At 44.2% G+C, this 12,360-nt stretch overlaps 1 protein-coding gene and 1 long non-coding RNA gene across 2 annotated transcripts; both read right to left on the reverse strand.

Annotated features, from left to right (window-relative positions):
• Positions 1-674: 674 nt before the first annotated feature.
• Positions 675-10,268, reverse strand: myoc (myocilin). Its single transcript, XM_030084078.1, has 5 exons — positions 9,558-10,268; positions 6,020-6,085; positions 5,819-5,911; positions 1,929-2,140; positions 675-1,842 (listed from the first exon to the last, which is right to left on the reverse strand). The coding sequence occupies exons 1-5, from the start codon at positions 10,051-10,053 to the stop codon at positions 1,261-1,263; spliced, it is 1,449 nt and encodes a 482-aa protein (XP_029939938.1). The 5' UTR covers positions 10,054-10,268; the 3' UTR covers positions 675-1,260.
• On the reverse strand, positions 3,055-5,802 carry LOC115382341 (uncharacterized). The gene is made up of 2 exons (XR_003930526.1): positions 5,349-5,802; positions 3,055-5,002 (listed from the first exon to the last, which is right to left on the reverse strand). It is a non-coding gene; the product is annotated as an uncharacterized LOC115382341 (long non-coding RNA).
• Positions 10,269-12,360: the final 2,092 nt, after the last annotated feature.

A 12,360-nucleotide genomic window follows, 5' to 3' on the forward strand; every position in this document is an offset into this window, starting at 1 on the left:
TCTCAAGGCACCACCCAGCAGCCACACCATCAGCTGTGTGGGAGACAGCAGGGAAGACAGAGCAGAGCTCATCCTGCTCCATCAGTTTGAGGACGACACTGCTCCAGAGGTTGAGGTGGTCTTGAATCAACAGTTTGTTTGTATTTTTGGTTATATTTTGTGCCACTGAGTTCTGTTTCCCTGAAGAGAAACTATGTTGGTTTACTCCCCACCTCAGGATGTTTGATGGTCTAAAACTATTCATCTTGCTTCAAACTTTAATTCTTGAGTTTTTCACCATAAAACATGCATTCAGCTTAATTATGGCCGATGCTTCTATGAATTAGAATTCCACATCTATGTCAGCTGCCCCTCCTTTTTTTTTTCTTTCTTTAATGGATTCATCACCTTTTCAGCTCAACACTTTGTCATTTATTCTCATACTCTGTGAGCTTACCTGTGTGTTCGCCGCAGACAGAATGTATTGCCCATGTCCCCAATGAATTTTCAAACATATCTAATTTACTGTTTTTAAATGAATATTACACATTCACTTAAACTTAGTTCTGTGATACTGATGAATTTAATGCTAACTCAAGCAGAGTTAAAATGTAAAAGGTTAGGATGCCCCTTAAAGTCCCTCTGTAAAAAATTAGACCTGAATAAAAAGTGCTTGAAATAATCACACGTGCTCATATTTTTGGATAAAGTTTATTTCATGACGATTTTGAACAATATGTCACTATGCTGACTACAATGTACAACAACATGCAATATTCAACACATGCTAAGTGAGAGTGCAGTTGTGTTTGATAACAGGTGAGACATTGTAGGGCGCGTGGCACCACGGGATCTAGTGCGGGTTGGAAACTGTTTGCGTTGATTATCCCACTTCACTAGTAAAATTGAACTAAGCTTCATCCTTCAGACCTCAACTACATACAGCTCAACAAAGAAAAATATTAAAAATCTTACATCTGGATTAAAGGCGGTACAAAAATAATTCCTCTAAAAACATTTTTGTGGACCATGCCACAGCAAAAAGCCCTTCCACTGAAAAAACAAACAAACAAACAAACAAACAAAAAAAAGCAGACCTGCTGGGTACACTGTTCCTCAAACGTCTTTTTTCACTTTGGACTTTGGTATTTAGGCTGTTCTACTCATGAATACTGACAGCGTTGGCTTTCTGGCTACTGCTGCCTTTGCTCTGAAGCGGTGAGTCTCTGAAGCAGGAACAGGTGAGCAAACGTCACTTTTCAACAGTCACGCGTGTCGGCCTCAGGCGGCCTGCTGGCGACCCAGCCGGAGGTCGTAGGACACTATGTGGAAGTTGTCCCAGGCGAACAGCTTCCGCTGGGCTGGGCTGTAGTCCACCATGCTGTTGTAGCCGTACTTGTTTTTGAAGGGGATGGCGACGGTCTTGCCCTGGCTGGTTTCAGTGTCGTACATGTAGTTGATGAGGGTGTCGCGGGACGCGTAGCTGGCCACGGTGTACAGCTTGCCGCAGATGATGAAGGAGTTGGCCACGGAGTTCTTCCTCACGTTGGTCTCCCAGCTCTTCTTCACCTGCAGACTGTGAGGATCCAGCTGAGAAATCACAATCGCCCCTTTGGCCTTGCTGGTGGAGTAGACCGCCCAGAGACCCCTCTCGTCAACAGACAGGTCGATGTCCGTGTAGCCGCCCCAGGAGTAGGGGAACTGGCCGTGGAAGCCGGCGTGGGGAAGGTCACGCCGGGCGGCGATGCTCTCAGATGAGAGGTCGTAGCGGATGAGGGTGCGGCTGCGGCGTCTCTGGTAGTACAGGGACCCTCGATACAGAGTGGCTCCGGTACTCTCTACCAGCTCGGGCAGCAGCAGGACCTGCGGAAACAAACGCCAAACGAGAATCAGAAATGACCCCAAATCTTTTTCCACCCATCTCCATAAATGAACATCACGGCACCGACCTTGGATGGAAAGCCTTTAGAGAGCTGCTCCATGTCGTCATATCCAAACAGCTGCCTGACCTCAGTGCCAACGGTGTCGATGCGCCACACCATACTGGGCCCGTAAGGGGAAACGGCCTCGGGGTCCTGCATCCAAACACCGTATTTACCTGCAATGTTGTCAGCCCTCCTGTGAGTGACTGGATCGCCAACTGAAACCAGCTGCCCGCAGCCTGGAAGCAGAAAGGAGCGGAAACAAGAGAGGGAGCATGAGGAGGTGATGCAGGCCTCTCCTGCAGGGAGGGGGGCACAGCGGCAGGACCGCCCCGGAGTTATGGGAGATTTCTTGTTCATGCAAAATTCTTTAAATTTAAAAAAAAAATATTTATTACATTAAACTCTGTAAAAAGGGGAAAAAAGGAGGACAAAGCTAATAACGATCTTATCAAAATACACATTTTCAAAGCTTTCTTGAAAGAGCAATACTCCAGTGCAAAATCGTAACTGTTCTGAAGACATGTTCAGTAACAACCACAGCTACAGACTATCAGATCAAATCTGTACAGCAGAAAAGGCTCCAAAGCCAGTAAAACAGGCCTGGAAACCCTGACACAGGAAGTGTGTTCAGATCAATCTAATGTCTGAGACATTTTTCATGTGATCTCTCTCTGTCTCTCTCTCACTCATACACACACACACACTGCATTCTTTTAATAACCCGAACGCTGGTTGGGGTTGTCTGAGGTTGACCAAACACAGTTTGAAACCCATAATGAAGCTCATCATTCCTTCCTGCCTGACATCTTTATGGGACGACCTGAGGTAACCTTTAACCTCCTGTGCTCCAGCATGTAATAAGAGATGGGAAGACTGCTATAAAATGATTAAAATGTGGAATTACAATGAGCCCCTCCAAACTATTTATGTTGCACTTGCGATCAGTGATTAGCTAACTTAGCATGCAACCTCGCCAGAATCGATCGCTTTTAACATATTGATAACATATCGGCTGAAGCAAAGGAGCACTTTCACTTTACAGTTTATACAAAAATAAGTATCGGTATTCCTTAGCTAGGCCATTTACTGATAGATTTGCTCAACAACTGATTTATTTTTATTTTAAAGTTGGGACTACAATCCAAAACGGTTTAAACTGATGCCTTAGTTTTGTTCTTCTTCTTTTTTTTTTTTTTTGCAGGACCCACAAGGTGCCGTCATTGTGAGTAATTTCGCCTTAAAGCAGCAGCGAACATGCATGGATTCAGTCCATACTTAGAGGCCTTTCTAGCAGTGCTTTCCCTGTTCTCCCTTTGGTTGGGGTTATTCTCCACAGGTTTTTCAACTTCCATTCATAATCTAAAAACACTGAGGTAACCGGTGATTCTGAAGTTCTAATAAGAGTAAATGTTTCTAATAAATCTATGTCTTCATCCCAGGGTCAGCTGGGTTCAGCTTCAGTGCCCCACAACCCTGAGAAGGACAAATAGATGTAGAACACGAAAGAATGAACTTCTTTATGGAATATTCAGAGTGCATTATTCATCATGTTATTTGTTTCACTCATACAGATCAGTACTTACATCTATGTGGAACATTTGAAATTACAATTTTCCTAATACAAAGAAACAATAAAGAAAAAGACACCCTGGCAGTTAAAATTTGGTAATTCTGATTATATTCAAACAGGTAATAACAGATATGATCTGACTGATTTAAATACTGATCTGCATTTGTTATTGTCTGTTTGAGTGTCTGCTTGAGGACCGTTTTAGAAATGCAAACTGGTAAAGACAGAAATTTCAATACATACAGTTGGAGGGAAAGCCTCTTCTAAAATAAATTTTGCAAATATTACTGATATCTTTGTTTTTGTGATATTCTGATGAGAAAACAGTGCAATACACTTGTTGAGATCATCATGTTGCTTTTAGTTTTTGCTGTACAGGAACTTTCACCCCAAACTAACCATAAACTGTTTGGGTTTTTTTTCTCTTAAACTGTTTAAAGGGACAAGTGACAGAGTAAGCTGTGAAGGGCTTTCCACATGTAAAGGACTGGATGGGTGATGAAGAGGTAACCGGAGAGCGCATCAAAGGCGGCGTGAGGCCATCATTTCCTCCGCAGACGCAGACAGCGGGTCTGGAGATGCTGCATGACATCTCTGTTAACTTCAGCTTTGAGTCACCACCACCAGAGCGGCAGCAGCTGTGCTACAACTCATCCCTGGCCAGGAACCCTCTGCTTCTCGTTCAGGGAAGACGATGAGACCGGTTGTATATTTACCACTCCCAAAAATACACCCCCCGCTTTAAGGTCCAGGACCTGGCTTTAGATTTAGGGTTAGATAAGAATATGTCATGAAAATACACCCAGTACTGTGTAGCTTCTCCGCGGTGCAGTCTCATCTGAGATTGAATGACTGCACATGTTACCTGCATGTGTGTTTCCACCACCTGCCACAGCGAGGGACCCTGCGGCGTGAGCTATGATGTGGTTTCAGGAAAGTCACCCAGAGAAGGTTAAACGGTTAGAGTGACACCCTCATTACAGGTGCCTTCCTTCTTCATTCAGAGGACATGAAACTCAGGAGGTCCCTCATGCTTCAGGATTGGCATGACTGTGGTATTCTCGCCCCAGATGCCCCAGTATTAATAGTCGTATTTGCTTTGAGGCTGTCAGCGGGGGGAGTCGGAGTGTCATGTTTGCTGGGTCAGATGGATGGGGAAGTGAGAGTGGTTAAAGCTGCAAAGGCTGCAAATCAGAGGAATTTACTGATGCTGTTGTAGCTTTTCAATATATAGTGTTTTATGCATTTGTGCATATGTTATGATTCATAGTCTTAAAACTATGTATAAAGGAAAAGTTATCAAATTGCAATTTTTTTGCACAGTACAGAGACCGGAACCAATATATCAATGACGCAGCAGAGAAAGCTGTCGCATCGACACAGTGTTTTTAAAATCAAAGCCTAATTATAAGGGTGCTTTTTTAAAAACATGCATGTTGAAGAGTGGGATGAGATTTGTTTGCAAAACTAAACAAAAGCTTGTGTTGAAATCTAAACAGGTTGCTTTGTTGCCTAAGCCCGTCATAACCTATATGAAAATGTTAATTAATAAAAGTGTTTCCTTTTGCTGTGCCCTATTTAGATTGTCGGCTTGTTGTCATAGCTCGACTTAGTTAGGTTCTATTTAATTTTCATACAGCGGTGAGGTAGTGGTGGGCAAAATAAGCTTCGGCTTCAGCCCTAAACCTTTTCGGCCAAATGATATGTGTATACATGTGTATGTGCGTTCAAGTGTATGTATGTATGTGCACATAAATATGTCTGTGTATGTCTATGTATGTAAGTGTATATCTATATGTATGCATACATAACTTATGACATGTATTCTTTATGGCTGAAATAAAATTAATTATCTATCTAATTATCTATCTAACCTGCAGGCAGGTTTTGTTCTTGTTCCTCCTGGTCTCTCCCCCTTGTCTTGTAATTCCTGCTGGACTTTGATTCTCTTTTCGTCGTGTCGATCCTGATGTGTTTCCTTCCAGCTGCCTGCGTTTAATTCCCACCAGGGGCCTCTGTGTGAGAAATTTGTGTGTTTTGTAAAGGTGTTGACAGTTGGAGGAAGTTGCTTTAATTGTTTCCAGAAGAGGGATGAGGGCGCCCTCTAGAGTCCAAAACGAAGATGACAGTGTCAATGAGGAACCGCTGATGTGACCCCGGCTGTTGAACTAGGAGCATAAATATCTCACTGAAAGCATGAGGCATCAACTAAAATGAAGCACTTTAAACTTGTTTCAATGACCAATCAGAAACACAAAGCAGTCGAACATCTGACACATGTTAGCAATGTTGAAATGAAGAGGCCAACATGGAAATAACCACTTTTCAAGCTAGTGGCAGAGACCTGTGCTGTCCTCGTTGCCATCAGGGGCAGGTACCTCCGTCACCTCAGCCTTCAGCTCCTGGAAGCCTGGAGATCCGTACTGCCAGGCTGAATCTGACCGCAGAAACAGAAAAGGAGGTGGTGTGAGGTCAACAAGTTACCTAAAGCCAAAGTTATATACATATTTAAATTAAAAAAAAAAAAAAAAAACACTCATCTCACCTCTCAGACTGCTGCTGTCTTCCTGCCTGTTGGGCCTGGACATCAGGTGAGACATGGGGTTGGATCCTAAGGACAAACACATATTATGTGCATGTCAGTTTAGGGACGTCTGCTTCACACTTTACAATCAGTCGGCGAGAGTGGAAGAAACGTGTCTGTGGCACCACTGACAGTAGGGAATGTGACAGCAGGAAACAAACACACCCCAATTGGATTCCCAGCTGCTCTGGAGACAGCCAGTCGGTAGATTGACCAGCTATAACACACACACACACACACACACACACACACACACACACACACACACACACATATGTGCACACACACACACACTCGACACCCCATCCGGTGCCCTATCCACCCCTTCACTACAACTGTCAACATCCTGAAAACTTCAAACCAGGCACTTTGCTATTAGATACTCAGTCAAATTATTGTCAAACATCACTTCTGTTATGTTTTCTTCCTATTCCTCCACCTCCAGTCTTTTTTTTTTTTTCTGTCTGCGAAACCACCATTGTTCATGGAATCATTACTTTGTGTAGACAACAACAAACAATGTGTTTATACTACATTCTCATCTGAGACTTGAAAATACAAACACACAAAAACAGAGAAAATCGCCTTCTAAACATGTCTTCATGACATTCGGCTGTGTTTGCCCGTCTGTGCCCATGATTGACGGCGATCGTGCATGAGCAGCGCTCTGTTGTTGAGAGCTCCTAATGAGCCCTAATGAGGCAGAAAAACATGAAACGCTAACATCTGGACGCTGATGTTGATCCTGGGTGCTGATGAAGAGGAGCATGAGGTCAGTAACGGGGCAGATGATGAACAACAGGAATGTGGCTCTGAGTGTGTTCTAAACAGAAAAAATATTTTCCTGTAAGATAAATGGCTCAGTTTAGCCATTGGGCTGTTCCCACAGGGCACACTCATTCATCATCATCATCACAGGTAAACAGCCACATGCTACTGTCTTCTCCCTCTGTGTGTGTTTGTGTGTGCGCATTTATACCATATGTGCCCTCATATCCTGCCTCTTTGTTTGGGGTCTCACTGAGCAGAATACCATAGAACTCATCAATTTCCCAGAGATCCACAGGTAACAAAATTCAGCACAGCTGTCCTGTCGTTGCTTCAGGCCTACTCCATTCAGTTGTGTGCATTTGGATATTTTCTTTTCCTGCTTTGTCCTGCGTGCATAACTGTACTTTGTTGAATATAAAGAACCCAGAGATCTCCTATTAATGACTGCACACCCAGAAAATAAAAAGAAGATTTTTTTTTAATGTAATTTCTGTAAATCTTAAAGGTCATACTGGTTTATACCCCCTATATATTGACAAAACTATCTGCACACTACTCATTTTTGCACCTTGTATTGCTTTACTTTTAGATTTGATTTTCTGTTGCATACTATTAGAATATTCATGCTTTTGGCGTCATTATGAACCTCCTTAACATCAACACTGATTTCAGACTGAATACATGGAGCAATTCAAGCGTGTTGAATTAAGATTTTTCCCAAGGAGAAAAATAATAATAAAGAGGAGGAACTGACTTTACAGAGAAAACATTTGAGGGATATCTAATGACAGCAAACAAACTGCATCGCACATACAGAAAACAATGAATTTAACTAGAATACTCAAATGTTTTGGTTTTTTGACTATATCTTAGCATCTATACTTTTTTTACTTGAGGAATGCCTGACCACTTCTAATAATCCCAACCAGCCTTGTGTACTAGATGAGCGGTCAAATGTCTTCGAAGTCCATTTCACCGGATTCAACTGGTCTGAGATAAACAAATGAAAATATGCTTCAATATAGAGTTTGATAAATGCCTGACCCTGTCTTTATTATCCACTGAAGAATTAATTTTTGAGAATTTGAAAAAACAGACCTTTTTTAATTTATGGTTTTCATAATAACTCTACCTTTAATCAAAACTCCAAGGTTAAACCTAAATACACCACCTCTACCTTTTCGCTGTTATTTTAAGTCTTGTTCTTGGCAGCAGTCAGGTGCTCCATGACAAATACTTCGGTCATTTTTAGCAGGCATGCTGGTGCTTTGTGTTGTCGCCGCCATTGTCAATTTTATGAGGATATCTATTTTTAAAAGGCATAATATAACATTATCGTCACAGAACAGCTCATATATTTTTAGTGCTGACTGTTACTAAAAGTCAAAACTATTCCTTGGACTGTAAACGGTAAAAAAACCCATCCATATTCTTTTGTGTAAACTTGCCAAAATTGTTTGACTTTTATCTTCCCTCTCTCCTCTCCTGCCTTTCTTCGTCTGATGATGATCTATTCGGCATGTGCCTGTCACCCCGAGGGGCCCTGGCCATGTATTTCAGTCTGCAGGTGCAAACATGAAGAGCTCAGCAGATAAGCTGCAAGTATGCAGGAGATAGAGTATATAAGCTGTCCTGATGCAGAGGGAGCGGGGTTGTCTGGCTGGAATTGGTAAAAAAAGGATTTACTGCTCCTGGCAAACTCAGTTTTTGGAATTGCTGATGCTGGGAGCCAAGAGTGTAAACAAAGCAACAGTTAGGACTGAGGAAAGAAAAAAGGGGGATGGTGGCCAGCGGTAGACAGAAGGTGAAAGGACGAGCAGGAAGGTCAATTAGATGAATGTTTGGCCACGGCAAACACACAGAATACCAGAGGTTAACTTTACCGGCTCCAAGATAACTCTGAAGCTGTGAGCCCTCTAACCTCAGGAAGTATAGTGTTCTTGGCCCCAGACCTCTGTCCGACCACCAGCCCCGACCCATCAAAAGCCACGAGTTGAGACCCGAACACCTAAGCACAGCCTGCAGAGCGTGCATCACATTTCAGCCCCACCGCCTCCCCCTTCCAACCAAGCTATTCGCACACTTCTCGCCATGCTGAGGGAAACACCGGTCATAAAGAGAGCAGGATCTGCCCATGAATACTCAACTGATACCTTCTGGCTCGCTTCCATCAACTATAAATGCAGGTCAGGAAGCAGAGGATTGGGGGTGTAGCAGGGCAACCTGAGCTGAGTGTCACTGCAGTCTACTGGGGCAACCAAAACATTTACCACACAAAAACACACACTCACAAACAGGTGTGGATCATTAAAACATGCAACACCTTTTTCTCTCTGGGAGTTTTTCTTTGAGATGGTCTGTGCACACACACACACACACAGTCTGGAGGGAACCCCAGCTGCTGTATATACCATAAACACACGTGTGCAGGACTGCCATGAAGAATTCCCTGGCAGTCTGTGTGGCTCTGTATGTCAATGATATTTCATATGCTAATGCTATCAAGCTGACATCATTCTTCAATTTATTTCCAGTCAGTCAAAGCGCTTTTGCAGGCAGTTAGAATTGTGTGCATATAAAATATGGAAAGGGATTTATTTTATAAAACAATAATATGCTCTTTTTTTAAAAAAGAAAAGTATTGCAATTGTTTTTTTTTTTTAATGTGCTATTATGATTTAAATACATCTGTATCGACAGACTGGAAAGTGTGCAGTGCATCTCTCACCAGCAGCCGGTCTCACTGAGCCCCTGTCCAGAGCGAGGTTAGGTTGCACCATGGGGGTCTGGGGAGGACACGGTCTGTTCCTCAGTCTCTCCGTCTCCCTCCTCATCTCTTCCATCCGGCGCTGAAGCCCTTCCAGCTCCCTTTCCAGGCGCTCCTTCTCTCCACGCAGCAGGTTCCTCTCCCCCATGGCCTGGTTCAGCGCCTCCTGCAGATCAGGCTGCGCTCTGTTCGGGGAGCCCTGGGGCCTCGCCGGTTGTAGAGTGTCTCCTCCGCTGAGCCGAGCCACCAGGACCTCCAGCAGGCTGAGTCTGGCCTTCAGGCCCTCTACCTCGGGACCTCCAGTTTGTGGGCAGCTGGCCTCCACTGGGCTTGGTACGGTGAAGGTGTACTGGCATCGCCCGCTTCGGTCATTCCCCCTCCAGAGAGCAGCTCGATCCTGTTGTGCATCACCTTGCAGCAGAAGACCAAGCACACACAAAGACAGGAGGAAGATCATGTTCGACTCTGTCCCACCACACTGTTTACTTTTTTATCTGTCCAGTCTGGTCTAGAATTTGTGGCTGTGTTCTTTAAATCCCCCAGATTCAGGTGTGCTGTCTCTTCTCCTGTCTGCTGTCAGGTGTCTCTTCTTTTCTTGCTGCTGTCAGTGTTGCTTCTCTCCTCCCCTCTCTTGTTTTCTCCTCTGCTAACAGGTCTGCAACACTGAGGCACTCACCAGCAGCTCACAGATATTTATACAATCTGGACGGGACAGAAGGAGGGAGGTAAAAAAAAAAAAGAGAAGAGGGGAGGTTAAAGGGAGGGAGGGGGATCAGAGGCAGGAGGTTGGACAGGCAGGATGAAGCTCATGAGGGAGAAAGTTAGAGGATGCTGGATGTTTTTGGAACAAAAACATTTACATTTCCCTCTAGTCTGATTTTGAGTCTACAATTTCCGTTTTTAAGATTTATGAATCGACTGCCTTGATATTTCTTGCATGCAGATACATGTGATCTTTGAAATCGTGCAGACACACTACTGGGAAGGGATTTGACTCGGGCTTGGGTACAGCGTGGCAGGGAAATCCGGTCCTTGATGGATACCTCCTCAGGAGCCAGTGTCCCCTTCCCTAACGAGGAGGGGTGGGGGCACAATGTGACGCAAGCAGCCAATCAAAACGGGCTTTACGAAGGGTTGAGGTTACAAGTCATTTGGAGACTGGACACCTGACGCCGACCCTGACGTATACTGTGTCCCCACCACTGAGCCCGGGTTTGTGCAGTCTCATGCAGCCGTGCCGAGGGCTCCACCTATTCCCTGCAGTCTAATACTTTTATTTTTACATATGTATCACAACATGAGTCGGATGACTGAGCTGACTTCTCATCATTTGCCGCCTGGGTGGATTTGTTGCTGTCTGTTGTCCCTCCTGTTCGGTTAAAAACAGCATCGGCCACATGATGAACGGCAGACTGAGAGGCTTCACGCAGGATGAAAGCTCCGAGAGGCACCTGCAACAGAGCCAAGCAGGTGTGCAGACAAACACGCCGTCCAACTCCAACAGCACTAAACTTTACGAGCTCTCATCTTACCCACAAATCGCGCCTCTTTTTTTCTGTTCCTTGCATCTCTGCTGGCTTCTCTTCCACACTTCTTATCCTCACATCTCCTTACATGTGTGTATGTGTGAGTCTATCAATCTCTGCAGACCTGCGAGGCCACCCCGAGCCCTCAAACATCTTCTCCACAGATGCAAGCGGGTAACAGAGCTGTAAGCCGGAGAAAATGCTGAACTATGCAGACCAGTGAAAACACACCTCGACTTTCAGGTGGACGTCGCTCTCCCACTGCTGGCAGCACTTGTTTACAGGCAGCTGGCGACACTTGAGACACTTGCTTTGATTAATGTGGCATTCCTGTGATTGGTCGGACAGGTGGATGAATGAATGAATCAGTGAAGGCAGAAGTAATGAGTAGCTTTCAGACATCTGCACTTCACTCTGATGTTTGACATTCTGGCCGTCTTTTATTTTTACTACTAACATTTTTTTATGCAAATTCCAGTGCCTTTTTTTTCCATTTTCAATCCAGATTTTCAAAGCACATTGAATTCTAGATACCATTTTAGTCCACATGAGTAGCAGTGACAAGGATTTTCACATTGCTGTGTGCTTCCTCGGCATAAACATAGAATACCACAAAAATAGAAGACACAATAGCACATGGATGATAGGATTAACCAGCATCTGTCAGATTTCATCCATAACAGAGGACAACAGAGAAACAAATGCAACCAACAGACCGCAGTCACCTGAAAATCTAAGACATGTTGGAAGCTGTGATATTTTAACCCTTACATTTTAAAACACAGCAGATTTTAGTGAGTAGAGTAGGTTGTCTACCAATTAGAGGGTTATCAGATTTAATTGCCCATCTAGCCTTGTCCATGTGGACTTGAGTTAGACACTGAACTCCGACTTACTTGGCATGACAACTGCTTCTCCAGAGTTTGTGCATGACTGTGTGAACAGGCCAATCACGTGAAGCACGATGAGACCGCCTAAGTAAATGTCCTTTATTTACATCGCACATTCTCAGTGCTTCAGCGGCCTCAATGTGCTCCATGCCGTTCACATTCACCCATTCATACTCAGGCTCACACACAAGCAACACGTCTGCCATACAAGGTGCTTGACCTCCGCTGGGAGCAATTGGGGGTTCAGTGTATTGCTCTAGTCGGTGGTCCTGGACACAAGCACCTATTGGACAACGTTAAAAACAGCTGTTCTTGCGTGTTTCTGCAGTTTCAGCTTCTATTTTCCGC

This window comes from Salarias fasciatus, chromosome 23, assembly GCF_902148845.1.
Source record: "Salarias fasciatus chromosome 23, fSalaFa1.1, whole genome shotgun sequence".
Taxonomy (NCBI): domain Eukaryota; kingdom Metazoa; phylum Chordata; class Actinopteri; order Blenniiformes; family Blenniidae; genus Salarias; species Salarias fasciatus.